The following is a 27,659-nucleotide window of genomic DNA, read 5'->3' on the forward strand; positions in this document are numbered from 1 at the left end:
TGGAGGGATGGATGGGAGGGTGGGTGGAGGGATGGGTGGGTGGGTGGAGGGATGGGAGGGATGGGTGGAGGGATGGAGGGATGGGTGGGTGGAGGGATGGAGGGATGGGTGGGTGGAGGGATGGGTGGGTGGGTGGAGGGATGGGAGAGTGGGTGGAGGGATGGGTGGGTGGGTGGAGGGATGGGAGGGTGGGTGGAGGGATGGGTGGGTGGAGGGATGGAGGGATGGGTGGGTGGGTGGAGGGATGGAGGGATGGGTGGGTGGAGGGATGGAGGGATGGGTGGGTGGAGGGATGGAGGGATGGGTGGGTGGAGGGATGGAGGGATGGGTGGGTGGAGGGATGGAGGGATGGGAGGGTGGGTGGGTGGGTGGAGGGATGGACGGATGGGTGGGATGGGTGGCAGGGCGGGAGGGACAGCGGTCCGGGCGGCGTGTAGCGGGGGGCTGAGCCCGGCTGCGCGCCCGCGGGAGGCGAGGTGGGCGCCGCGGGCGCGGGGAGCCGGTGCGTGGGCGCGGATCGCGCAGGCGCGGCCGGCAGAGGGCGCTCGGGGCCCGCCGGACACCTGCGCTCCGGCCCCTGCGGCGGCGCCACGGGGGGGGGGGAGGGGGAGCGGCGGGAGACTTTCGGGGGGCAGACCGCAGCGACGCCCCCCGCACCCAGTCCCCCGCCCGCCGCGTGCCTGCGGGGCAGCCCCCTCCGCGGCCGGGCTGGGGTCCCGTCGCCAGGCCCCGCGCCCCGCCGCGCAGCCCCCCGCCGCCGCGCCCGGCCGGCAGGGGTGGGGGCGGCGGGACGGGCACGTGGCTCGGGGTCCGGGCGCCCCCCCGCCCCGCCCCCCGGCGCCGGCCAGTCCCCGCGGTGTCCGCGGCCGCGGGGCAGCGGCAGGGAGGGCGGGGCGGCGCGGGCGGCGCGGGGAGGGGGTCGCGCGGGGCGGGCCGCGGGCCGGGCGGGGGTCGGCGGGCTTCCGGGCGGCGGCGGCGCGGCGCGATGTGCGAGCGGGCGGCGCGCCTGTGCAGGGCCGGCGCGCACAGGCTGCTCCGGGAGCCGCCGCCGCAGGGCCGGGCGCTGGGCGGGCTGCTGCGCTGGGTGGGCGCCAGGATGGGCGAGCCCCGGGCGCCGCTGGCCCCCGACGCCCCCGCCGCCCCCGCCGCGGACCCCGGCCCCGGCCCCGCCGCGCCGCGCGGGGGCACCGCCGTCATCCTGGACGTGAGTACCGCCGGCGCGGCCCCGCCGACCCGGACCCCCGCTCCCATCGGGGGACCCCGACGCCGCCCGCCCCGGCCCCGCGGGGACCCCCGGCGCCCCCTCCCCCCCGAGCCGGGGACCCCGGCCCATCCCCCTCCGCGTCCCGAGCCCGGCCCCAGCCCTCCACGTCCGGCCGGTCCCCACCCTGCCGCTCCTGCCTCCACCGGGGCGACCCCTCCTCCGCCCCCCTCCACTCCTAGGGATCCTCCCTGCCCACGGCGGGACCGCGAGCCCCCTGGACCTGGCCACTGTCCCCCCACTTTGGTCCTCGCCAGCCCCCCACCCTATACCCCGAGGGACGCCTCCACCCCTCCTCTCCATCCCGAGCCTTGCCCGGAGCGATACTTTGCTGCGACCCCCGTCCGTCCCTGGACCTGCCCACCTCTCTTCTTTGCTCTAGACCCCGGGCCCCCAGTCTCCCCCAGAGACCCTCTGCCCCCAGCCACGGCTGCTTGAAAAGTGAAGCCCCCTCCCCACCTCCTGTCTTCCAGCTCTTCTCCATGGAGCCAGAGCCGTCGCCCTGGCCCTGAGCCTGCACCCCTCCCTGCGCTCCCCTCCCCACTCCCCTCCGCGCCTCTTTGGTCCTCCATTTCCTTCCTCACCCCCACCCTCCCCTCCCAAGACCTCGGTCCCCTCCGCGGACCCCAGACCCCACGAAGCCCCCTCACCCCTCCTAGCTCCTCTGGGACCCAAACCGCCCACCTCTGGGAAGCCCACCTGACCCTGCCACCCACCCCTCCGCTGAGGGAGGAATCTTCAGGGTGGGTGGCTTGGGGTGGGAGACTTCCAGGGAGCCCTGGAGGGGAGAGGGGGCTTCGTGGGGGTGTGGAGGTGCCTGTCCCGGTGAGGGGCCCGCTGGTGGGGGGCCTGGGGCCAGGGGAGGTGTTTTGCGTGTGTCTTGCCGGAGCGTTGTGGGTGTGTTTCTACCAGTGTGTGAGTGTGCACACGTGTGTACCCCGCATCCCTGTGCGGGGGGAGCCAGGATTCCCTCTGCCTCCCTCCTTCTCTTCTCGACTCCTGGCTTCCGTAGCTGGTCCGGACAGGGAGGGCTGAGTAGGGCAGGGCAGGAGGAGCACTAGTACTCCAAGCACACTGGTGCACGCACACTCACACTCACCTCTGCACACTCACGCAGCTGCACGCATGCACTCTGCTTCCTGGGACCCCAGCAGAGACCCCTCTGGAAGTCCCAGGCTGGGCCGGGCAGACCCAGGCCGCCCTGCGGGGAAGCTGCCCAGACCCCTCCTGCCTCCCCCGCTCCGGCAGTGATGGGGGTGGGTGGGCTCTTCCCCCTCGTGCTGGCCGTGTGGGCTCCCAGCCTCACCTCCTCGTTGTGAAGTTGGGGTGGTGAGCCAGGGCGGGGTGCTCCTGCAGCCTCCTGGAGCTGACATCACCAGGTGTCAGCTGTGCCGTGTCATTCATTTGTTTAGCATGCACGCCCAGGGCAGGCACCTGCCCGTGCCAGGCCTCAGGGAGCGTCTGGGTATCCCCAGCCTCGAGGGGCCTCGCCTAGGCAGGAGCAGGGCGTGGGGGTCTGATGACTGCCACCCCTTCTGGTTCAGCCAAGTGGGGGGCGTGTTTCGGGGGGCCCTCCCTGAGCTGCTGCTTCAGTCCGACACAGCCCAGGTGCCTGATGACGGATGGCCCAGGAGGCCCTGTCCCGGTGCTTGGGGGATAGGGGTGGATCGGGCATCGGCCCTGTGCCCCAGGGCAGGGACCCAGGTGGGCCTCATGCATGGCTCAGTGCCACCTCCCTGGGTTCTGGGAAAACAGTGGGGGAACTGGGCTTGTTGCTGCCCTTGCCCAGGTCTCTGTGTGGTCCCTGCTAAAATTAGCCAGCTAGACGGCGAGGGCCACCCCATACCCTGGGATCCCTCTCAGACGTTACAGTCCCCCAGGGCCTGGCTGCAGGGCAAGGGTCTGGCTCAGTGGGCCCCGGGCGGGTCGGACATTGTGCATTTGAAGCAAGCTCCTGCAGGACCTGGAGCCGAGCAGGCGCTCAGCGCAAGCACAGGTGGCGACCCTGAGTGTGCCCGGGAGCCTTAAGAACGCCGCCACCTGGGCCTGCCCCAGCAGCCTCGCTGCTCTGGGGTGCGGCCCGGGCTGAGGGGCTCTCAAAGCTCCCCGACGATGACTGCCTCGGGCTGGGAAGGGACGGACCGCTACCACCGCCACCTGCCCTTGAGGGACGTGGAGCGGCTCTGTCCCAGGTATCCGGAGGCCACCGGAAAGGCCAGAGGAGGAGGCTGCTGGTCTCCCAGTTGAGGCTGGCGTGCACTGAGCCGCTCCCCCTCCCATCCCGGCCTGATGCAGCCCCGACCTCGTCCATCCACAGCTTGTCTCCTGCGCTCTGGGTGGCCCACTTCTCCCCCACCCAGAAAAGAGCAGGGTCCTGCGTGGCTGGCCCTGTCCCCAGGCCTGGCAGACGCCTCCCTCCAGCCTTAACCCAGCCTCCCTGGAGAGAGCCGAGGTTCTGGCAGGAGTGCGGCGGTGGGGGCTGTGGCTGTCCCGGGACGCTGGTTCCGAGGGGGGTGGTGCGGGGCTGAGCGGCCGGTGGGGCCGCGGGCCCGAGGGGGGTGGACGGGGTGCGTGTGGGCGTGAGCGTGCGGGCGCCAGTGCGTGTGTCTGTCCGCGTGGCCGTGGGCAGGCTGGTGGCGCAGAGGGAGGGGGCGGCTGCTTCCGTGGAGGCCCCGGCAGGGAGGCTCTCTGCCTGAAGCCTCCCTCCCCCGCCCTGGATCCCAGCCCCGGGGCTCCTCCTGGAGAGAGGGACTCGGGGGGCTCAGCTCTCCCACCCTGAGCTGCTCCTGGGGGAGGAGAGGGGCCTCGCTTCCGGTCAGAAGCTGCTGGAAGCTGCCTGCCCCTCCGTGGCCCGGGGCTGACTCGACCTCTCTTTTCTGCAGATTTTCCGCCGTGCGGACAAAAATGGTGAGTGGCCCTCCCGGGTTGCCCGCTGAGCGGGGACCGGCTCTTTCTGTCCTGAGCTTCCGGGGAGAAGGGGCTGGGGGAGCAGGCGTGGGCAGCCTTGTGAACCTAAAGGTTAGCAGTTACAGAAGGCCCAACCCTGGTGCTGGTCCGTGCCTCAGTTTCCCTGTCTGTAAAATGGTCTGCTAATAGTTCCTACTCAGTGGGGGTGCCGTGAGGGTTCGGGGAGGTGGCGTCTCGCCCCTGGGGAGCGTTTGGTGTGCCTTACCCTGCACGTACGGAGGAAGCCCCGGCCTCGGGCCAGGCCCTTTGTAGGCCTCGGCACACTTCCTGCTCAGGGTGACCTGATGCACTTGGTGCTGTTGCCCCGTTTTATCGGTGTCATAGGGGCCCAGAGAGGTTAAGTGACTGGCCAGGGTTGCCCAGCTGCAAGAAAGCCATGGAGGCTCTCCCACAGACCTCCCCCCGCACCCACACGCACACACAGTGTGAGCAGCACATTGCAGCCACGGGGTCCCTCGCTCTGACTCCTGGGAAGGCCCCGCCCACCCCCAGGTGAGGGGCTTGAGAATGGGGCAGTTTAGGGAGAGGACTAGAGCAGCAGAAAGCTCACACCTTATTCTAATGACCTTAGTTGTCGTTATCAGGTTCAAGGCAAGCGTCTGGACTCTAACCAGGGCATGTTCCCTGTCCTGGCCTCAGTTGTCTCATCTGTAAAGTGGGGTGATGACACTTGCCCCGCCTACTTCCCTGGGCTTTTTGGGAAAAGCCAGGGAGGAGATGTCAGTGACAAACGTGTTTAAAGAGTTAGGGAGTGCTCTGCGTGTGTTCCTTCGTTGAGAAAATGCGCACCAAGCACCACGCCCGTGCTGTCAGAAAGTAGGCAACGGAGCACCTGCCACCTGCTTCCGGGCTCTTGGTCCCCAACACCTCCTCTCCTGCACAGGCTGGAGTTCAGGATGGCAGCTCCGGCCCGGGGCCCGGCACCCACCTTGTCTTGGGGAGTCACCATGGCCCGTGCCCCAGGGTTCTTGGGGGAATTGGAGGGTTTGGAGGTGGGGGGAGGAACAGGAGGCAGGTGCACCAGTCTGGGCTGGAATCGGTGCCAACGGGCCTCCCTCCCTGGCCTCCCTGCCCTGGGGGTGACAGGGACCCCCCAGGCCTCCCGGGGTGAGGGAGCATCAACAGCAATTCTGTATGGAGCAGAGGAAGCGGGGGGCCGTGTGCCTGGGACGGCTTAGAGACGAGCTCGGGTCGTCAGCGTGCGGTGGCCTGGGGCTGTGTCCTCATTGCCCGCGAGACGTCCTTATGGGCGGGATTTGGGGCTGTCCCCTGTCCTGGGCCCCGTACTTGGCACCTGTCAGGCTCTCGGGGAACATCTGTAGACTCACAGTCGCCGGCTGCCTTCGCTGGCGGAAGGCCCCTGTGCGTGTGGCTTTGGGTGGCGCCAGCGTGACCGTGGCCGGTACCTGCACAGAGCACGCGTGGCCTCTCACCCTGCCCTGCACGCCGAGTCCTGTGCACGTGCACAGCTCTCCCATCGTGCGGCTCTGCGCGGGCCCCTGCAGTGCGGGTGGTGGCACCCAGGTCCCCGTTTGGGCACAGATGGGGGCCCGTCCTGCTGTGTGTGTGCCCCTCCTCGGGGCCGTGTTTCCACCCCCTGAACACAGCTGGGGGACCCTAGGTTTCATTCCTGCGGCCCCCATGGAGGCCGAGCCTGCTCCTCCTGCTCCTCCTCCTCCTCCTCCTCCTCCTCCTCTTCGAGCCCTAAACCTTCCAGCCACCGCTGTGTGCCCGCAGAGGGTTGTCACCGGGGTGAACGTGGGTGTGAGACGCCCGTTCCCCGAGAGCTTCCCAGGGCTGGGCCCCTCCTCTGTCCCCCTCACGGACAGCGTGGCATCAGCCGGGAGCCCAGCTGCCTGGTTTAAGTCCCCACTCAGCAACTCAGACAAGTCACCAGACGCCCAGTGCCTCAGTTTCCCCATCTGTTAATGGGAATAACAGCAGCAGCACCCACTGCAGAGTGCTGTCTGGGACGGAGAGGTGGGCTCCTGGCTTGGCTCGTGGTAAGAGTCAACAAGTCCCAGCTAGTAGCACGGGACGTCTTGGCAGAGGCCGGCTGCCGGCCTGGCGACAGGTGTTCCGTGCCCACCCTGTGCTCAGTGGGGAGTCGGCTGTGGTGGAGGCTGCCAGCAGGTGCATCTCGTACGCACCAAGGCTTGAGCGGACTTGCTCCTTTGATGTTCGCTAGGGTCCTGCTGGGACGAGCAGCGCCGCCCCTCCCCCGTCCGCAGTGGGCAGAGGCGAGGCTGGGGGGAGGGGCAGGTGGGGGCAGCAGGTTCTGATTCAACCCAGCGGCGTTGGACCCAGGTGAGGCCGCCCTGCCCAGGTGCCGGCGGGAAGGGCTGATGGAGGCCCCGGGTCCCGGGAGAGCCTGCAGGAGGCCTCAGTGGTCGCAGGAGCCAAGGCTGGGGCCAGCCCAGCGGGCCGGTTCCCATGGCAGAGACTGGCTTGATTGGGGGGACACCGGGCGTCGGCCCCCGGGGGGTGGGGGGGAAGGTGGAGGTGTGAGGCCCGACCTGCAGCCCGGGACACAGGCACAGGAGGGTGGCGCAGGGCCGAGGGCCCGACAGCTGTCCCTCCAGGACTCCGACAGCCTCCTGGCATTTGAAAGGCTGGCCAGAAGGCTTCGTGATCCGGGGCCTGGCCGGCTGCAGCTCTCCCCCAGGTGCAGAGGGGACCTTGGCGCCCACACAGGCAAGAGGAGGTGGTGTGGCCAGAGGGAGGCTGGGGTCGGGGCTCGCCGGGACTCCCCTGCCGGGCCCGTGGTGACTGCCCCTCACCATGTGCTGGGTAGGTGGGGGTCTCTCCAGCTGTAGGGACCCGGGCAAGTCCCCTAATGGCCCCGAGCCTCAGTTTACCCCTCTCTAAAATGGGGTGTTTATGAAGAGTAAAGCACCTGCTAGGTAGGTGGAGGTCTCTCTAGCTGTAGGACCTGGGCAAGTCCTCTGATGGCCCTGTGCCTCAGTTTACCCCTCTCTGAAAGGGGTGTTTTGAAAACTAAAGCACTGAATGTGCGGGAAGAACCCCGCGTGTGTGCCAGGATCCCGCACTGTGGCTCCTGGGTTTTGTTCTCAGTCTTGCTGAAGAAGCTTGGGGCGAGCCGTCACTCTCGGAATGCAAAGAGCTGGCGGCGTGGGTGTCAGGCACCTCACAGCTGATCTGTGGGCTTTTCAGAGTTGGTTGGGTTCGGGGTCTTTTACGTGGGGAGGGGGGTGGTTGGGGTTTTTTTTATCTTGTTTTTGAAAGTTAGGAATTCCTTTTTTCTCTGTGGCCTTGAGATTTGAGCTGGGATGTCGGGGGGCCATCCCTGGTCCCCCATGCGCACGTGTGTTCATGTTTTCTCTCCCCCAGCCCCTGACAGCTTGTGGCTTAGGGGGCCAGAGAGAAAACGGGTGGGTGAACCCGTGGCCGAGTCTGAGGGCCCCCCTATCCTGAGCGTGTGCTCTCGCCCTGCTTTGAGCAGGAGCAGAGGCACCCAGAGCCTTTGAAGTTTGAGAACCACTTCCACTCTGTGCCCAAGTGGGTCTGCCACGTCTGGTTGGGCAGGTTGTGCACTGCACGAGGGCACTCCCCTGAGGAAATGGAAGGCTTCCAGTCCGGGCTGCACTCCTGTGCCAGCCAACCCGTGTGCCCTGACGATGGGCTCTAGCCCCCCCACTGCAGAAAGGGGTGTCTCATCGTAATCCACAGGAAGGTGCCATGTGGACTCACTCACGGGGTCCCTGTCCCAAGGACCAGCTTTGATTGCAACCCTGTTGACATCACGGAAGGGGTCTGGGTAGAGGCTGGAGGCCAGGAGGTGTCACAGGCTCCCCCTTCTCCCTGACCTCCACTGCCCCTCACAGACACGGTGTCCCTTAAGGATTAGCAGGGACCATTCTTAGATCCTGGAGGGAAGGGGGTGGTGGCTGCAGGGCGGGCGGGGACATGGGCTTGCTGGGGTCTGGGGACTGCCTCTCCCGGACTCGCTGGTGTTGTGCTTGAGCCGCCTCCCTGGGTGGCCCAATCTGACCCGAACCCACAAGACCTTCCTCAGCAGGAGGGGCACAAGTGTCCCCCACGGGTACAGGTGCCCAGAGTGGGGCGGGGCTGGGACAGGTGGCACCTGTTGGCTTGGGGGGGGGGCTTCCTATGGAGCCTCAGCCCCCAGCCCAGACCTGGCACTTCCTTCCTTTATCACTTGGCATCTTGCCTGGCCTGGAGGTGACGGCGAGAACTCTGTGCCAGCTGTCAGCAGGTGTCCCCTGTGTGAGCCCCCACGAAAGCTGCCTACAGGAAGGACCTGACATTGGCCTTGTGGATGGGGCGAAGAAGATGGGGGTCACTCCTCCTCCCAGAGTCAGGGCTCGGGCGCTGGGGTGGAGGAGGAGGTGGAGGAGGACGCGGGGAGACCGTGTGGGCGTTCGGAGGCAGCAGGGCAGCGGTTCCCCCGACTGCCGGCTGTGGATCCCCCTCCTACCCGTGGTGTTAAGTTAGGCAAATACCGTGGTACGACTGGGCTGCCTTAAACAGCACCTGCCTCCAGGTGGTTGTGTAAAGTGACCGAGAGAAGATTGCTTGGCAAATACTCTTTTTGTTGAATGCATGAAAATTACCTGGTACACGGTGCACCCCGGTGAACTCGCCGTTGCCGTGTGCCGTTTGCTGATTTGGGGATTATCCGGCAGTAGGCGTCGGTCAGCCGTTGGGGAATTGGCTGGGTGAGTCAGTGATTCTCTGAGCTGGAGTTTACTGGTCAGTTTGGGAACTAGCTGGGTGGGCAGGGCTTGTCTAAAATGGGGTTTGTCCGTTGGTGCGGGGATCGGCTGCGCGGGCAGGGGTCATCTGAGCTGGGGTTGATCAGCTGACTGGGGAATAGGCTGGACTGGGGGCCATGCATGCGCCACCCCCCACCCCGCCCCCCACCCCCCCACCAGGCTTCTCTCTGCAGACCCCAGCCGCTTTCCCATCTTGCTTGCAGATGACGGGAAGCTGTCCTTGGAGGAATTCCAGCTCTTCTTTGCAGATGGCGTCCTCAACGAGAAAGAACTGGAGGATCTCTTTCACACGATTGACTCTGACAACACCAAGTGAGCCCGAGTCCTGGCTGCCGGAGGAGGGGTGTATGTGGGCCTTGGGGGTCTTCCTCCTCCTCATCCAGTCTCCATTTTCCAGTCTCCTATAGGGTTAGGGGAAAATCCCCAAATTTGCTAACCCAAAAGTCAGATCTATTTGGCCTTCACCTCGTGGGGTGACGTGGGGAGTGAGTGGGCAAACTGGTGTGGCGTTGGCTACTATCGCAAGTTTGTCTTTTCTGAGCGCTCGTGGCCAAGGAGAGGCTCCCGATTTTGCACGGTGTGCGTGGGATAATGAAAATGGGACGTTGGCAATGACCTCGCCCTTCTCCCTACCCCGCCCAGTTCTGGCCCCGATGCTGGTGCCTTCTCCCAGTACCAGAGTGAACTCTGCGGTTGAGCCTCACCTCAACACTGACCCCGTTTTTAAACCAAACTGGAACCAAATGTACTACTAATCCTGACTCTATCCTGGAAGCTACCGCCATCCCTAATTAAACCTTTTCTCCAAACCAGTCATAGCCTGACTTGCATCTCAGAATCAGCCAGTGTCTCTGGCTCTAACCCATCTCTACGTCAAGTGCAAAATGCACGTTCTACCCAGACTCAGCCCTGACTGTTCCCCAAACTCGCCTCCAATCCCTTTCCTTGGGATTCACCAGACAGGACGGATCTGAGCCCCCCTCCTCAGCCCCTCCTGGTCACCTTCCTCAAGCAGACCCGGGTGACGAGGATCAGAGCTTCTGGGGAGGGGGGCCCTGCTTTGGGTGGATTTTCCAAGTTGGGGTCCCCTGAGACTGGCTAGAGATGGTCTGGACAAGGAGTTGCCACCATGACAGTTTGTAAGGGACCCAGGACAGTGGTGGCCTGGACCAGAGGTCGGGGCTGAGGGTGTGCTGGGAGGGGCTGGCTGGGGACCAGGATGGTGGAAACAGGCTTCCTCGTGTGGGGAAAGGCCACTTTGAAGAAATGGCTTCGGGCTGGCAGACTCCAGAGCCGAGGGCTTTGTCTCTGGGGCCAGATGGAGGTTTCTGAGCTGTTCCCGCAGCCGCCTGGGGAGCTTTGAAGGGGCCGAGGCAGGTGCCCGCTGATTTATTCTTTCTCACTCGGTGCCTTTGTGCTGGGCCGGCAGGGTGGAGGTGGAGGGAGGTGGGGGCGCTGCTTTGAAATCGTAACCCTGAGAGTACGTGTGTTGGGGGGGGGTGGCTGCACCATTGTGGGAGGTCCAAGCCTGAGGACCTTTAGCATTATCCTCTCGAACATTCCCCAAAGCATGAGCTGCAAGCATTAGCTCCTTGGGATGCTGTATTGGCTTTCTGCCCACAGAATTTACAAAACAACAAATCAGAAAGATTTGTGAGATGCTAGTTTAAGCAAAATTACAGGCTTGCTTTCTGCAGGACTTGTCAGGACTCTGAACATGCAATGCAAATTGGGGAACCTCCCAGACAGAGCATGCAAAGCCCACATTTCGTTGGTCACTTGGAAGCCTTCTATGCAGATGCTTCTCGAACCTGGGTTCCACTGAGCACACGCTGTCCCAGGCCAGCCGCCACCTCCCTGAGAGGAGGGAGCCAGGGCCCAGACAGGGCCGGCGTTCCTGGTCTCGAGGCTGTGCATGCCCCCTCCCTGTCGTGGGGGCCATTTCATGCTCGGCCTCCTGTCCCGAGACGACAGGACCCTTCCCCATGCTGCGGGGGCGGGGAGCAGCCCCCAGACCCAGCGGGCAGGGGTGCCGGGGGTGGGGCGCAGCTGTGAGTTTTGTTGACAGCCCATAATAGTCACGGGGACCCACTCTCCTTCCCTCCCCCTCCCCTTTCCTGACCCGGCTCCATCCCACCCTTGTCCCATCTGTTCACGGCATGGTCTGCCCATCCACCATGGGGGAGAAAACAGAAATGGGGGTGGGGGCGGCCAGACATGTGTGGTCCCTGCGCAGTCCTTATGGAAGGTGACATTTGCCTGCCACCCCTCAGCTATGAAGTGGGGCTCACGCTGCCGGCACAAGAGAGCAGGTGTGGCAGGTGGTTCACAGGCGGCCAGGGCCGGGCCTGGGCCTGCTGACTCCCTCTCTGTCTGTCATCTCTCTCCTTCCTCTCTGCAGCCATGTGGACACCAAGGAGCTGTGTGGTAGGTGCCCGGCCATGCAGGGACTGAGCTGGGGTGCAGGGGTGGGGTGGGGGGAGAAGGGCCGGAGGAGGGGAGAGGTACTGGGAGCACAGGCCGGACCAGCAGGAGGGCCCAGCGGGAGGGGCAGGATGCCCTATGACCCCCGACCTCTGCCCTCCCTCCCCCAGATTACTTCGTGGAGCACATGGGGGACTATGAGGACGTCTTGGCCTCCCTGGAGACCCTGAATCACTCTGTCCTGAAGGCCATGGGCTACACCAAGAAGGTCAGCAGGGGTGGGTGTGGGCGGGCTGCCGTGGCTGCAGTGGTTCCCGGGCATCCTTACCCAGGGGTGCCTGGATTTGGGGTGACAGGCTCCGGGTGGGCCTGGCTCGGGTGGGCTTTGCTTGGGGCTTCCATGAGGGAGCAGAGATAAACTGTGAAGTGAGTAGAGCAGCTTTGTGAATGGCCCTGTGCAGACGGTGCCTGGCTGGGAGTGAGAGGCCCCTTCCTGGAGTCGGGCTGGTCCTAGGCAAAGGCAGGGGCCGTCACAGCGAGCCCCACGGGGTCTGCAGCGGGGGGCCGCACCTCCTGGGGCCAGCTGCAGAGAGGAAGCAGGGGAAGGGAGGGCTTCGAGCGTCTGAACTTGACCGGGAGTCTGACGGTGTCTCGCGTGAGAGCGTGCGGGTGAGGCGGGAGCCATGAGGGGTGGTGGGAGGCGGCTGCGTGTTCTGGGGGAGGGCTCTGACGTGCTCACAGGTCCCTGCCCACAGCCCTGTCACCCCTCGTCTGTGTCGGCGCCCTGGAGGAGGACCTAGGACGGGCAGGCCCCACCCTGGGTGCTCAATGCTCAGTGTCTCGTGTAATCCTTGCGGCAGCCCCGGGGGTGGCTGTCACTCCCCCACTGCACAGCTGTGGGGACAGAGGCTCCAAGAGGGGAGCTCACAGAGTCACACCCAGACAGCCCTAGCTGCTGGCTGGGGTGAGCAGGGAAACTGAGTCAGGGACGTGGCGAGAGGTATGGTGCAGCCTGGGAGGGGGCCGGGAGCAGGCAACGGCCAGGGACAGGCAGGTGCTCCGGGGCCGCAGCCCACCTGCACCCCGAGCTATGGGAACCCAGAAAAGCCTGTCCCCTCTGCTGGTGGAGGCTGGGAGCTCGGCCGATACAGTCAGCCAGACCTTGGCTGCAGACAGGGCACGAGGCAGCCGTTTCCCTTTCTGAGCCTCAGTTTCCCCACCTGTGATATGGGAGCATCTACCTCCTAGAGTCCTTGGGAGGAGCGAATGAAGTCAGGCCACTTCTGAGCTGTTTAGCACAGGGCCTGGCACAGAGCAAAGGTGTGTCGTCATTAGGCTCCTACTGTATACCCTGATACAGGTTAAGACAATTCCGCGGGGTCTTCCGTTGCCGCGCAGTTCCTGCCCTCGCTGCAGCCGAGAATCCCTTTCTTGCCATTATGTCCCCAAATAGCCGGGCCTCGCCCTGAGCCACCCCTAGTCCACATCTCCACATCTGCCCTGGCGTGGCACTGTTCTGAGTCTTTTATTTATTTATTTATGAGACAGTCTCACTCTGTTGCCCAGGCTAGAGTCAGTGCTGTGGCGTCAGCCTAGCTCACAGCAACCTCAGACTCCTGGGCTCAAGCGATCCTCCTGCCTCAGCCTCCCGAGTAGCTGGGACTACAGGCATGCGCCACCATGCCCAGCTAACTTTTTCTATATACATTTTTAGTTGGCCAGTTACCTTCTTTCTATTTCAGGGTCTCGCTCTTGCTCAGGCTGGTCTCGGACTCCTGACCTTGAGCGATCCTCCCGCCTCGGCCTCCCAGAGTGCTGGGATGACAGGCGTGAGCCCCCGCGCCCGGCCTCTAACTGATTTTTGTAGAAATGCAGCTCATTGATTTTTTTATCTTACGTGCTTTTCTTGTCCTTACTGATTCTAGTTGATTCTTTGGCCGTCGCTGGGACGCAGCCATGACGTCATCGTTGCCTGGTGGCATCATCCGTGCATCTCTAACACGTGTCCCCTCGTTACCTTGTCACGTCCTGTCGCATTTTCTCCACATTCTAAAACGCCGTGATTGGGCCGGGCCAGGCGTGCTCGTTTCTGATTTTCAAGTCTCTCTCTAGTATTTCTCCACCAATTAGGATATTAATACCAGCTCTTATTTTAGAAGCCTCTGCAGCACGTTAGAGAAATAAGTTTTGCATTTCCCTTTGTTCAGTTTTGTCTTGGGAGGTGGTAGTGAATTTTCTCAAATGCCTTTTTGGTATTTTTAAAATGATCATAAGATTTTTTTCTTTCCCCTAAGCCATGGATGGGGCGGACGCTATTTTTAGCGTCCCTCCTGTTGAACAGTCCCGAGCTCCCTGTGATGAACCCTAATTGATACATTATTCTTTTATCACATCGCTCAGGCCTTGTCTCCTGCTGAGCGTTTCATCTGTGTGTCTCCGCCGGGAATTAAGATTGGATGTTAAGTTTGGGGATGATTTGTCAGGTGGTGCTGAATGTTTTCTGTGTTGTGATTTTTGCTTCTCTAACATAGACTCATTTTTCTGCTCAGAAATAGAATTTATCCGTAAGTCTTCAGTCAAGGTGTTTAAGTAGGGAAGGGGATGGTTTTCATAGTTATTTTAAGGTCAACCCTAATTGTAGTCAAGCTTTTTACTTTCTGTGTCCATTTTTTTTGGGGGGGGGTTGTTGTGAGAGAGGGTCTCACTCTGTTTTCCGGGCTGGAGTGGCTGGCATCATCGTAGCTCAGTGCGGCCTCCAACTCCTGGGCTCAAGCGATCCTCCTGCCTCAGCCTCCCGGAGTAGCTGGGACTACAGGTGCACGCCACGCCCAGCTAATTTTTTAAAAAAATTTTTTTGTAGGCGTATAGGGTCTTGCGATGTTGCGTAGGCTGGTCTCAAACTCCTGGCCTCAAGCTATCCTCTTGCCTTGGCCTCCCAAAGTGCTGAAATGACAGGCATGAGCTACCGTGCCCGGGCCATTTTAGTGCATTTTTAAACAAAGCCATCCTGGACATGTTCAGTTTTATGATCACTTATGCATGGTGTGGTGGTATGATTATTTAAAAAATCCAAAATGTTGTTTGACACAAAACAGGCACTTAATGCAGATTAACTTCAATAAAATGTGTGCTGTTATAGCTTTTCCTACATTTTAAAACCTTATATTGGACAGTTTTTCCTGTTTTAATTAGCTGTTTCTAATAACCAGCTCCTGGCACACTTATTTACATTTCATGATATGTTATCTAATACATTTATAGTCCTGCCATTATTATTTTTTTCCTCCTGTTACTTTGGGTTTGTTGTGGTTGCTGTTCTTTTTCTTATGTGGAACGGAATGCTTTTATTTTTGATAATAAAGTTCAAAAATTTTTTTAATTTACCTTTGGTATTTTCATGGCAGTCATAGATTTTTAATGTGTAGTTCATGCTGAATATTTATTTGAATATTTTATGTTCTCATTCATTTCTCGTTTCATTGTTACGATAAAACTAAGTGACCAGTAAGCTCTCTGCTCTGTTTTTTTAATATATTGAGATGTCTTCATTACATAATATTTTGTTTTTATAAGCATCTCATGGATGCTTGAGAAGATGTAGATTGTGTTTGCAGAATATCAAATTTAAAAATAGCTATTCTTTTTCTGTTATGAAATGTGCTGTTAAAGGACAGTTTTTCTAAAAAGCTTAAGGTCGTGTCTCTTCCACAAGTCTTAAAATGTGCACGTCAAAAATTTTCTTTAATTTGTTATTGTGAAAACCAGTAAAGTGTTACAACTGGCTCAAAGCGGAATTCGAGAAACACGTGCACGTATGTACAATACAGGCAAGTGGGAGTTCTGAAATAAACTCACGAACAAACACAAACCTGGCCACTACAAAGGGCCGTGGTCAACTGCGCTCGGCCAAACTCAAATGCGTTTTTGTGAAAGAGACTTATTTGCATTATTATAAAATTTCTGCATCTTAATAGAGTTTTTTTGTTATTTTGTTATTTTTTTTTTGAGACAGTCTCACTTTGTTGTCCAGGCTAGAGTGAGTGCCGTGGCGTCAGCCTAGCTCACAGCAACCTCCAACTCCTGGGCTCAAGCGATCCTCCTGCCTCAGCCTCCCCAGTAACTGGGACTACAGGCATGCACCACCATGCCCGGCTAATTTTTTCTATGTATATTAGTTGGCCAATTAATTTCTTTCTGTTTATAGTAGAGACGGGGTCTCGCTCTTGCTCAGGCTGGTTTCGAACTCCTGACCTCGAGCAATCCGCCCGCCTCGGCCTCCCAGAGTGATAGGATTACATAGAGTTTTAAAGTAGTTCCAAAATAAGGAAAGACTTAGGAATGCAGAGAAGTTTACTAGATAAAAAACACAGAATTTTTCTGCCCGTTTAAAAGACTGTCACTATTTTTCGTGACAAAGCCTTTGCGTCCCTATTCATTAACTAACTTATCTGTCCCATGAGACACTGGTGAGCTCATTTCTCACACCGAACTGTGTTTTCATTTAATCTTTCATTTCTAATGTTTTTCCTTTCTATATTTTTAGCCATGTTGTTTGCATATAGACGTTTGCTATGTTTTTATGTAAATGGTACATATTTGATATGCAAAATGTAGGAAGTATAAAGAAAATTTCAAATCATTTCTAATTCCCACTATCCCTAACCACACCATTAACATTTAGTTTATTACCTTCGTGCCTTTTTCCACGTGTATTCCTTAATAGTTATAATCTGTTTATAAAAATTTATTTCATGCTTTTTTTTAACCTAATAGTTAACAGTTTTCCCATGTTAACAGTTTTCCCATTTTAAATATTCTTATTTAAATCTACTTATTTTTCCTCTATTCTTACGCATGTTAGATTATATTATTATTTTTTTTTTTTGCTATTGTAATACTGTCTTTAATACCCTGGGGCACACATATTTGGACACATTTTGCACTCTGTTTTATGGATAGATGATCAGAATTGGGGAATTTCCAGGTTAAAGAATACAAGCAGTTTATATAAGGCTCTTGATATTAGCAAAATTGCTTTATAAAATGTTTGTATCCATGCTGGTGATCCTAGCTGTGTTTATACCCATGTCCTCTCCCAGTGTATGAAAATTTAATAATGTCATGTCCTGGTTATACACTATGTCTTTTGCCATCCTATTCTTACCTTTCTTGTTTACGTAATACTTTCTCATTTAAATTCTACCTGGATAGTGATACTGCATCTTGTCCCGTTCATTTGATCAAATTTGATCACAGTATCTTTGCACTGGCTTTCCTTAGTAAATCCTCCGTGCTGCTGGATTTAGGCGCGATTCTGGCTGGATCTTATTTAATCAACTCTGGGACTCTGTCTCCCGCCATGGGGGAATTTAGACTACTTCTCTTATTATGATTGTTCTGTCTGGTCTGACTGCTCTTATGATGTTTTATTCCCATTTTTCATGCTTCCTTCATCTCTTTTACATTTTACCTTGTGATGGTCTGCTCCGTTTATATCATCAGTTACAATTTAGAAGGTAAAAAAAATCGTAGTTTTCATTTTACTAATGACTTAAAAAAATACATCGTTAACCTTCTCAATCTGATTTTTATACTTGATAAAAATAAAAAATAAAAAAAAAATAAAAATATAAAAATAAAAGACACTTTCTGTTCCCTTAGTGGATAAAAGGAATTTTTAAGGTTTTTGGCTGTTTTTTTCTATACTATATTAACTTAATCTAATATAGTTGAAATCAAACTGTTAGTGGTTAATATTCTGATTTCCTCACATGGGATAGCCATCCTGTTGAAGCTGAGTGATCACCATGACTGCTCTGTACAACTTCCCTATTCAAGAATTCTTTCTCGACCTCAAGCCTAGACGATTTAGGAGAGATTCCTTAAGCATTCTTTGCAGAAAAGGCGCTCGTCTGCTAACATTTCAGAGATGGACAGGTTTCTGAACATTTTCCCTGTTCTGCAAACGAGTGACTTATCCACTGGTCTCACACTTTCTAGATGTGACCCTCTCGGTCTGCAGTCTGGGCTGCGGCACTGACCGTAGCAGAGGAGAAATCTGTAGAAGCTTCCCTCTTACCCCTGTGCAAAGAACTTGCTGTCTTCGAAATTCACCGAACCAGTGACACTTAGTGATCCCTGACCACGTCCTCCGGCCCTGGTCTGGCTGCTTTTAGCACACTTCAGCTCGTTTTTCTGCTTGATCTGCTTCTTAAAAGCCCCTTTTTTGTGTGTTTAAATTTTTTATGGGGTTATGTCTTGTTCACCTTTGGCCATTCATGTGTCTGGAGTCCATCGATCACGGCATCACGTGTGGTCTCGGCCGTCTGCTCAGAAGGGTCACGGGCCGTGGCATCCATCGGGCTGCTAGAACCTGATACTCTCTCGGTTGCAGAGTCTTCCTCCCCTGGGGGCCATCTGGCGGGCCCTGGTCTGGCTGCCAGCGGACGGACGTCTACCCCCCTGCCTGCCCCGAGGTCCCCTGCGCCCCCCCCCCCAGGCTGTCTCTCAGCCCTGTCTCCCGCCGTGCAATTATTGCTAATTAATTCCCAGTCAGAGTGATGGATGGTTTAATTTGCTCTCCTTGAGAGCCCTGTTTTCTCTTGCCTTGCCAGGGGCTGGGCAGAACTCCAAGATGCCCCGGGGGTGCAGGTGGCTCAGGAAGGGGCGGGGGTCTCAGCCAAGGAGGCTGGGGGAGCAGCCACAGGATGGGGTGCGGGAGACCCAGAATCCCCCTACTCGGCGTCATGTTTGTCGTCTTGTCCCTGCGTGACGTGGCGGAGCCAGAGCCTTCTCCCTCCTGCTGTGCGGCGGGCAGCCCAGAGACGCCCCAGCGGACGCAGAAGCCTTGAGACCTGTCTCTGCTGAAGTCTCGTGACAACGGGGACATTCTGTCCCGCACCACGGAGCCAAACTCGCGGGAAACCCTCTTTCCTGTCTTTCCTGCAGAGTTCTCCTCCCTGTGGCATCTGCTAAGCCTCTCTGTTCCCCCAGACTCTTCTCTGACCTCCTCTTTTGGATCTCTGAGCCCGGGAACCTTCGGTGGGGGCCTCTGCTGGCTGGTTTTGATCCTGTCCTGCCGTTTCTCTGAGTGGCAGCAGGAAGACAGGGAGCCCAGAGAGTCCTTGGGAGGAAGGGGAGGAAGGAGGCAGAGGGCGGCGGCCCCCAATACCCTATCCCGCCACCACCAAATCATTGCCGCCGCCACCGCCATCATCTTTGTCATAGCAGCTACTGTGTTAGCATTTGCTAGTGACAGGCACTGTGCCTAGCATGTTGCATACGTTCATCTTCACCGCTAACTTGTAAGGTAGACACTACGGTGACCCGGTTACGCTCAGAGCCGCAGAGCTAGCACACGGTGAGGCCAGGGGTTCACACCTGGGTCTCTGAACCTACAGCCTCTGGATTGGAGACTCTGCAGCCTCCAAGATGCAGGAAGTGGTGGGAAGTCCCCGCTTCCTGCCACAAGGCACACGCGCCGACCGCCATTGCCCCCCCCAGTCCTGTGCTGGGCGCCACGCCCGGCCTCCCTGCCAGTCCCGTCCCTTCCCTGCAGGTGTACGAGGGCGGCAGCCATGTGGACCAGTTCGTGACCCGCTTCCTGCTGAAGGAGACGGCCACCCAGATCCAGTCGCTGCTGAGCTCCGTGGAGAGCGCGGTGGAGGCCATCGAGGAGCAGACCTGCCAGATCCGGTGCGTGGGGAGGCCCCGTGCGCGCGCCGGCCTGCTGCCCGGCCGGGCCCAGGGGCCGGGGGACCTTTGGCGAGTTGCTTGCGTCTCCCTGTCCGCCCCCGTTGCTCCAGCTGTAACATGGGGACAACGGTATACCTGCCCCCTCGGTCACTGCCAGGATTGGATGGGGACGCCCGGTGTGCGTACGCGTGGCACGTGCACACGGCTAGCTAAGACGCCGCTTCCCAGACGCCAGTCCGCTCTGCCGCGTCCCCGCGTGCCCGTGGTTTATGATTTGGCACGCTTGTTTAAAGCTGCAGATAGATGTAGGAGCTGGTATATGGCTGCGATAATTGGAAAGTAAGTGTCGCACACCATAGGCGAGGGAAGCGTAAGAACAAGCGCCCGTCGTTGCTCACGGCCAGCTCGGACCCTGCCTCCTGCCCCCTCGGTCGGGAGGAGAGGCTGGGGCACCGCCGGAGACAGGGCAGTGCCGCGGTGACACTCTCTCAGGAGGATTGAGAGAGAGGTGAAAATGGAGCGGCGTCCTCACAAGACTGTGTTACATAAGGCCGTGTTGGTGCCCTCTGAACCATGGAGAGGCACCTGGGGCCCCTCTCGGGCGGCCGTTTTAAGGGGAGCGGTTGTTTTCTACTTCCACTCGGCAGTCCCAGCCCCCAGGGGCCACGACCCCTCCCGTTTGCCGTCCCAAGTTGAGACACCCCGTCTCTGCCCTGCTCTTCCCAGAACAGCAGCTGTGCCCGGCCCAGAGGAGAAGTAGAGAGAGAATGCCCGGGTTCTGTTGCGCCTTGAATGTCCCAGGCAGAGGGGCGTCCGGGCCAGGACGCCCGGCTGCAGCGGGCTGGAGGGTGAGCCTGTGTTTTTGGTTGGCGAGGAGCTGGTCCCAATCAGATGTGATGGTGGAGGTCGTTGCAGGATCCTTTGCTCCCCAAACCGGTTTGTTGTGAGCACCTGCAGCCAAACACCTGGGAAACTTAAAATGCAGATTCCTGGGCCCCCGGCTCGACCCGCTGGTCACCCTGCATCTGTGATCAGGGCTGGGACTCTGAGGGTCCCCGGCTGACACTTAGATTCCTTTGTTTTCTGTTATTGTCTTGGTCAAAAACTTGCTGCTGTGATCCTGCCACAGAACGGACAGTGTCGTTGCGCAAGTTCGTAGCGCCTTTCTGCGCTGTGCCGGCTCTGCCACACGTCAGGGGCTACCCCGTCTGTCCCCACGTGGATGGCTACCCCTGTCCGCCCCCACGTGGGGACCTTGTTGCGGGGCGTTGGTGGAGGGGGTGGCACGTCATCCTGGGGAGATTCACCTGCTCCCTAACAGCCTCCCCCGATCTGAGCTATTCCAGCTCCCGGCCACCGGTCCCCAAGGCCCATCCCGTCTCCTGGCCCCGAGTGGCCTCCCGGACACTGTGTTCGGGCACAAGCTGCCGGCTCACACCCTGCTGCCCGGGCCCCCCCGAATCCTCGAGCAACCCTTCATGGTCTGAGGGACACATTTAATTTGCTGGTTGTTTGTAGCGACGCTGTGACTGACAGCTCAAAGACTCTGCCAGCCCTTGCCCCCCACCCTCGGGGGAATTGGGTCTGCTCCCCCTGCACTGGGGAGAGACTCGAGGAGCTTCCGGGGCTCACGGGAGGCAAATTCCAGAACACACGGGGGCAGCGGTGCTCAAAGACGGGTGCAGGGGCATGCGTGCGTGTGCGTGTGCGTGGCGGTCTGTGTGTGTCTGCAGGGACTTTGCCAGCATCTCTTTGCACGTGAGCGTTGGGTCATTCACCGAGCAGGTGTTGAGTCCTACTATGCGCCAGGCGTGCCAGCGTGTGCGTGGCTGTCCAGCGAGCTGTGCCTGGCAGGGCACGCAGGGGGTGTGCCCACCAGTGGGAGGAGGGGAAGGGCCCGGCCCGATCAGGATCACAGTTCTGTGTCCTGTTAATAATAATCCTCCGTGTGTGTGTGTGTGTGTGTGCGTGCGGGGGGGGGGGTGTCGTGTAAGCTCGGGTCCCCCCACCCCTGAGGACACCAAACACCAGACTGGCTTCCCCTGCGGCAGGCAGGGAGGTAGGGACGCTTGGGATTGCCACAGCCCGGCGGGTGCCTACGCAGCAGTGAGCCGTGGGTGGGGCGGGCGCCCGGCTCAGCCCTGCCCAGCCCTGGGACTCAGTGTCGGGACCAGGCCCGGGCCGTGGGGTCCTGGCAGGAAGCCGAGTGCGAATCCCGGCTCACTGCAGGCCCCGTCCCCTGCGTCATGGCCCCCTTTCCTCCTCTGTAAGGACAAAGGCCATCATGCACACCTCTCGGGGGTGGGGGTGCACATTTTAGCCACAATCGGCGCTTAATAAATGCCTGTCAAAGCTGCTGGAAGTGGCCAGGGCCCTGCAGCTGCTGCCATGGTCCGTGTTTCCTGACTCCACTGCAGGCAGAACCACGGCAAGCCCAGCCACGGCGCCACGGAGACCTGGTATGGGAGCCCCACGCCCCCCTACGCCGCCAACCACAAGCTCATGGCCACGGAGCCAGGGAAGAGCCTTCCGTCTGGTGAGAGCAGTGGCCCGGGGCGGGGGTGACACTGGCCAGGGGGTCGTGAGGAGTCCCTTGATGGGGACTGGGACTCAGGGGGGGCAGGGGCATGTTGGGGACCCTGTGGTGGGGGGCTGGGGGAGCCCCTCCTCCCCACGGGCCTGGCCCTGCCCAGCAGCTCGGTGTGTTTCTCTTTCTCAGTCACCGAGGACTCGAAGGAGGAGGGCCTGGAAGCCCAGATCAGCCGGCTGGCGGAGCTGATTGGCAGGCTGGAGAACAAGGTGAGCCCCGTGGACCCCAGCTGGCTCCCTCCTCTCCTCTCCTCCCGGCCCCCGGGGAGTGCAGAGCGAGGCTTGGAGCTCAGGAGGGAAGTCAGGGCTGCAGAGAGCTTGGGGACCCAGTGTGGAGCAGACAACACCCAGGTGGAAGGGGGGCGGTCCAGAGCCCGAGGAGCAAATGCTGGGACAGGCGGGGCTGTCGCAGGGGCAGGCAGGAGGGACAGCTCCAGGGGCAGAGAGCGGTGGGCAGGGTCCCCTGCTGCATAGGGCCTGCAGTCCCAGGAGGCTTTGCCCTAAGGCGGGTGACCTGAGCAGGTGGTCGCCAGGTCAGGGTGAGCGAGAGACGTGGTGACTTAGTAGTGCGTGGAGACGGGGGAATGACTAGCCGGTAACAGAAAATGACCCCGCCCCTGCAGAACCAGAGAGTAGCGAGGATCATTGTCAGAGAGTGTTTCACGCCTTGGGAGAGTACTCACAGTGTGGCCACTTGGTGGAAGAGAAGAAAAAGTTTGCCTTAGGCCTTTTAGGATGGATGGGCTCAGGTATCAGACCGTCACCATTGGAATTCTGGCTGTGTGGCGTTGGGCCAGTGCCTTGCCCTCTCTGAGCCTCAGATTCCTCCTCTGGTGGTACAGAATGTAATCAGGAGAGTGGGATCCCGCATAGGGACCCTGCTAAGATGAAATAAATGATGTCTTGGCGGCTCAGCACAGAGCCCTGTGTGGCTGGCAGTTAATATTGGTAAGGTTAGCAATTATCGTTAGACACGCTGCTGCTACCGCCACCTGCACAAGGGCACACGCCACACCCGTGTACATACCTACAGCAACCACGGGCACAGGGATCTCGGAGCCCCAGGGTTGGGTGGTTTATATGTCCTCTACTTTGCTGTATTTCTTTTATACCTTTTACAAATGGTGTTACTATTTTGCTGGGTTTGGGGGTTAGTTCTGAGGGATTTGAGGGGCTCCCCCCACGGAGGAACAGACCCATGCCCTGGAGCCAAGTCCGTGGGAGGAGGCGGACGATACTCCCTGCAGGGGCCAGGCCGAGGTGGGGTCACCCCCCCCCACCTTGAAGCCCGCTGCGGGAGGGCTCTGTGGGGACCTTGTGGCCCGGTTGTCATAACAACTCGGTGGGCGCCTCCAGAGGGAAGCTCTTTGAAGCTTATTTTTAGCACCCGGGTCGCCCTAACAACCAGGCTGGCTGGTAACCACGGAGCACCTGGGCGTCTTGGAGACGGGGTGGGGGGCCCCCTCGCCAGCCTCTGATTGGCCCGGGCAGTAAGCGGGGGCCAATCCGGGCTGGGCTCTGCCTGGGCTGGGAGGATGGGGGCGCTTGGGGGGAGACAGAGAGAGAGGGGGCAGATATGGCTACTACCGCGCCTGCCTCTTCCTCTTACGGCTCTGCCTGCTGGGAGAAGCCGAAAGGAACCGGCCCCAGCCCTTCCGTCCAGGAGTCCGGGACCATGGTGTAAAAACCACGAAGACAGACTTGTCCCGGCCAGGCGCACCCTCCCAACTTAGGGGAGTCCATCCCTTGTGCCCTAGAGAAGTTGGAACCCTGTCCAGGACAGGCCACTCTAGGGCCCCCTGTTTGCACGTGAAATATTTGAAGGTGGCAGCTACTCAGGTCACCAGCCCCTTGTTTTCCTCAACAGCCAGTCTCTCACGTGTGCTCTCCTGGGATTGTGGCAGACACAGTCTGTCCTCGTGGAGGAGGGACAGGGACGGGCACAGAGGTGCTTACCGGCATGCCCAAGTTGAAGGAGGAAGAGTCATGATCCTGCGTGTCTGGCTCTGACCCCCAGCTCTCGTGCCCTCAGAGCCAGGGTTCCCTGCGTGCCATGAGACCTCAGAGCCTCAGTGGGCGCTCAGCCCTGCATAGGGTGGCGAACGCAGCCACCGTGGCTCCCCCGATCCTGCAGCTTAAAGTGGGCAGCCCCTCCCGCAGGGAGTCGGGAACATTAGATAAGATGTGTTTGCAAGCAGTTTAGTTAGGGCCTGGGGAAGGCCGGAGACAACAGCTCATCCCAATCACACGGTTAGAGTGAGGAGGTGCCAGGGCTTAGGGTTTGGGGCAAGCTGTGAGTTGAGGGGGGAGTCTCAGGGCTGTGGCAAAGCCCAGCATCCTGGATTCGGGCCTTGTGCGTCCTGTCGCTGCCTCTCCCGAGACCTCCCCGTCCCAGCAGAGCTCGTGGGGCCGCCTTCACGCCCCCTGCAGCCGGTCAGCTTGGCCTCCCAGTGACCCCAGAGGGCAGGGCCGGAGGGACTGTCTGCCACTTCCTCGTTCTCCCAGCCCTGCCTTCCCGGGTCCCCTCTGAGCCAGCGCCGGGGCTGGACCAAGGCCTGGCCCTGGGATCCCAGAGCCCCTCGCACCTTGGGGCAGAGGGGCTGGAGCTGGGTGGTGGCCCCAAGTGCGCCAGTGTCACCGTGGTGAGTCCTGGGGCCTTTGGCTGTAGCATCACTTGTGCTCCGGTGTTTCAGGCACTCTGGTTTGACCTGCAGCAGCGCCTCTCGGACGACGAGGGCACCAACATGGTGAGGCCCGGCCCCTCCCTCCAGATCTGGGTGGATCGAGATCCCCCCACCATGGGGCCCCCAGACCCTGCCCCGGCCCAGGGGCCATTGCCCCCCTGCAGGAACATTTTGGAGGCCCTGAGGTCTAGAACTAAGTGGTCAGCATGACATGATGGCAAAATACAGATTCCATCAGAAACTAATTCTGTTGGTCACCGGTTTTGCCGTGTCTTGGCGACCTGGGTACGAATGTCCTTGTCTGCTAGTCACCACTCTCGGGGGCTGTGTTCTGCGCTGGCTGCTTTTCTATCCCTTTTTGGCCAGTTTTTATGTATAAGAATGGAAAGGGAGGGGGGTTGGCCCAAGAGCCCAGTCCCTTCATGAGGGAGGTATGGGGGGGCGGAAGGGGCCTTGCCCTGGGCCCCCCACACTCATTCCTGCCCCGGCAGCACCTGCAGCTGGTCCGGCAGGAGCTGGCCGTGTGCCCCGAGCAGCTGAGCGAGTTCCTGGACTCCCTGCGCCAGTACCTGCGCGGCACGGCCGGAGCGGGGACCTGCTTCCAGTGAGTGGCGCAGGGGTGGGGGCTCTGCCTGGCAGGGGACAGGTGGGGCGAGACCAGCCTCGCCCCCAAAAGCAACTACTCCCCACGGAGGCGGAGAGTGGACTGGGTGCACCAGGCCTCCCCCAGCTCCTCATGGGCTGAGGATCGGCTGGTGCCAGGATCTGGGGGGTGGGGGGTGGGCAGGGCCCCCTCCCACCCACCCAGGACAAGAGACCGTGGGCTGTGCCACCCAGGCCTGGGACGCTCAGGGGCTTGTTTTCGGGATTAAGCGAGACGATTCCAAAGAGCTTGGTGGGAGAAGATGCTGTCTTGATTTTTAAAGGGAGCATCTTTGTAAATGAACAGGCCGCATTTTACATTGTTACATGGCACTTTCCTTCAAGTAGAGACACTGGCCGCTCTGTGGGGCCAGGCCTGCTGCTGCAGGTGGGGGTGCTACTCCTGGCGGCTCCGGTCAGGCAGGCAGAGGCAGCCCCAGTGTCTGCCTGGCTGGAGGGTGGGGTAAGGAAGGTTGGGGGCGGCCCGGGGCGGCCCCGCGTGAGCCCACAGCCTCTCTCACAGCATTGCCGCGGTGCGGCTGGCCGACGGCTTCACCTTCGTCATCTACGAGTTCTGGGAGACGGAGGAGGAGTGGAAGAGGTGAGCAGAGTCCCGGCCGTTTTCCTTGACGCCGAGTATCCCTGTGGGGGAGGGTAACGAACCCCCCAGGAGGGCTGTGTGCGGGCAGGTGGAGGCAGGGTTGCTCCCCTCCTTGTCCCATTCAGCTGGGCTCTTCCTGCAGGTTCCCAGCTAAGCCCCCCTAGTGTCAGGCTTTGACACAAAGGTGGGACTCTTGTATGTGAAAACTGCTGTTCTAAGGGTCAAAATCCCTTCTCCAAACCCCCAGCCTCACCCATTCCAGCTGCGAGGTCTGGCTCCAGTGCCCTCCTACAGGAAGCCCTCCTGATTTCCCCAGAGTTCCCTCTTCTGTGCTCCTTAACCTGGAGGGCCCAGGCTCTGCTTTACCTAATGTCTTGTGGAGTCTAGGGCCGGGCCCAGAGACGGTAACTCAGCACACAGGATCAGTGGCTGATCTGTGGGCCAGGAGGTCAATGCTGGCGGCTGCCACTGGGCTCAAGCCAGGACTCAGGGCACTCCTGAAAAGGCCCTGAGCGTTCCTCATTAGCCAGACCCAACCCTGTGCCTCCATACCCCACAGGCTTGGGGGAACATTGACCCCATCCCCACCCTCTGCTGCACACTCACGGTTTGCTGCCTGAGCAGTAGGCGGCCCCGGGAAGCGACTTGGGGTCTCCTCTGTCCACACTTCACCGAACCCACTTGAGGCTTCAGTGTCATTGATCCACAGCCGATGACAGCTTCACCACTCCCTCCTGGGGGAGATCAGGAGCTGAAGTCCCCATGCACTGAGGACTGTCCTTGCTCCCAGGGTGTGTCGGGCACAGGCCTTAGTTTTGGGTCGTTCCTGTGCAGACGCTCCCTGCAAGGAAAGGAACGGGCTGCAGCCTCCTGCCTGGCCTTCTCTCCCCACTACCAATCCCCCTGGCTCAGAGCCTTGGAGTTAAGCTCCCCCCAGGCAGATCCAGGACTAGAATGGTACCCCCGCCTGGAGCTCCTCCCCTGGAACCCCCAGCCCCACGACTCACCCGCGCTCCCGGCTTGCAGGCACCTGCAGAGCCCCGTGTGCAAGGCGTTCCGGCACGTCAAGGTGGACACGCTGAGCCAGCCCGAGGCCCTGTCCAGGATCTCCGTGCCAGGTAAGGGTGAGGGCCCGGGGCTGGCGGCTGTGTGGACCCCTGGTTCCGACAGGAGCCCAGGGGCAGCAGGCTGGGCAGCGGCAGCTCCAGCGCACAGGGCCCAGGCTCCCCCTGACCCTTCTGCTTGCGTGGCCGGCAGGGCTTGGCACCACTGCCACAGGTGCAGATGGGACCCAGGGCCAAGGCCAGAGCCTGAGCCCCCAGGAAGAACAGAGCAGGAGGAAAGCAGGGTGCCCCCAGTCAACCCTGCCATGGGTCTTCCACCCACCTGACTTTACCTTCATAGCAGCCACCTTTGGGTCACAGGCAGGCCCGACAGCGGCGGCAGCCCTGGCCCTGCCCCAAGCTGGTCCCGGTGAATGGGCAGGTGCTCATGGGGAAGTCTGCCTGGCCACCAGGTCCTGCCCCTGCCAGCTCCGTTGCCCACCGGGGCTGCCCATTCCCTCAGCCCGCCCTCTAACCCGTTTCCCTCTCCCCCTCAGCCGTGTGGTGCACCGTGGGCCGAGACTGACCGCCTGCCTGCGGCCGGGTCCGCCCCTCCTCTTGTGAAGGACGTCCCCTTTTCTAGAAACTTTGGAACACGAGCTGTCTTCTCTCTTCTCAACACGAATGTACGTCCCTGCTGTGTGAAGTGGAGGAGGAACCCCGCTCCCCCCAGTGAGTGGCCACGCACACCCAGCCACCTCCCTCGTAGTCTGATGGCTGAGGCCACCTCTGTCCTCCCCTCGTTGACATTTCTCCACCTGGTAGGAGCCGTGACCCCGTAGCGCCCAACCTAGGCCAGTCCCGCGTCTGTGGCAGTAGCGCCACCGTAGGCAGCCAGCGTCTGCTGGGCACAGGCACCAAATAAACTGTGGTTGGAAACATCCATGTGCTGTTTATTTCCCATTTTCTGGCAGATTCTGGCTGTCAGTACACGGG

The 27,659-nt window shown here is 59.9% G+C and overlaps 1 protein-coding gene across 1 annotated transcript; it reads left to right on the top strand.

Annotated features, from left to right (window-relative positions):
* Positions 1-577: 577 nt before the first annotated feature.
* On the top strand, positions 578-27,600 carry NECAB2 (N-terminal EF-hand calcium binding protein 2). Its single transcript, XM_075995560.1, has 13 exons — positions 578-1,204; positions 4,144-4,168; positions 9,189-9,297; positions 11,387-11,412; positions 11,580-11,677; positions 18,968-19,104; positions 21,522-21,640; positions 21,824-21,903; positions 24,387-24,440; positions 24,869-24,981; positions 25,543-25,620; positions 26,647-26,738; positions 27,221-27,600. The coding sequence occupies exons 1-13, from the start codon at positions 986-988 to the stop codon at positions 27,247-27,249; spliced, it is 1,179 nt and encodes a 392-aa protein (XP_075851675.1). The 5' UTR covers positions 578-985; the 3' UTR covers positions 27,250-27,600.
* Positions 27,601-27,659: the final 59 nt, after the last annotated feature.

Source organism: Microcebus murinus, chromosome 20 (genome assembly GCF_040939455.1).
Source record: "Microcebus murinus isolate Inina chromosome 20, M.murinus_Inina_mat1.0, whole genome shotgun sequence".
In the NCBI taxonomy this organism is placed as follows: domain Eukaryota; kingdom Metazoa; phylum Chordata; class Mammalia; order Primates; family Cheirogaleidae; genus Microcebus; species Microcebus murinus.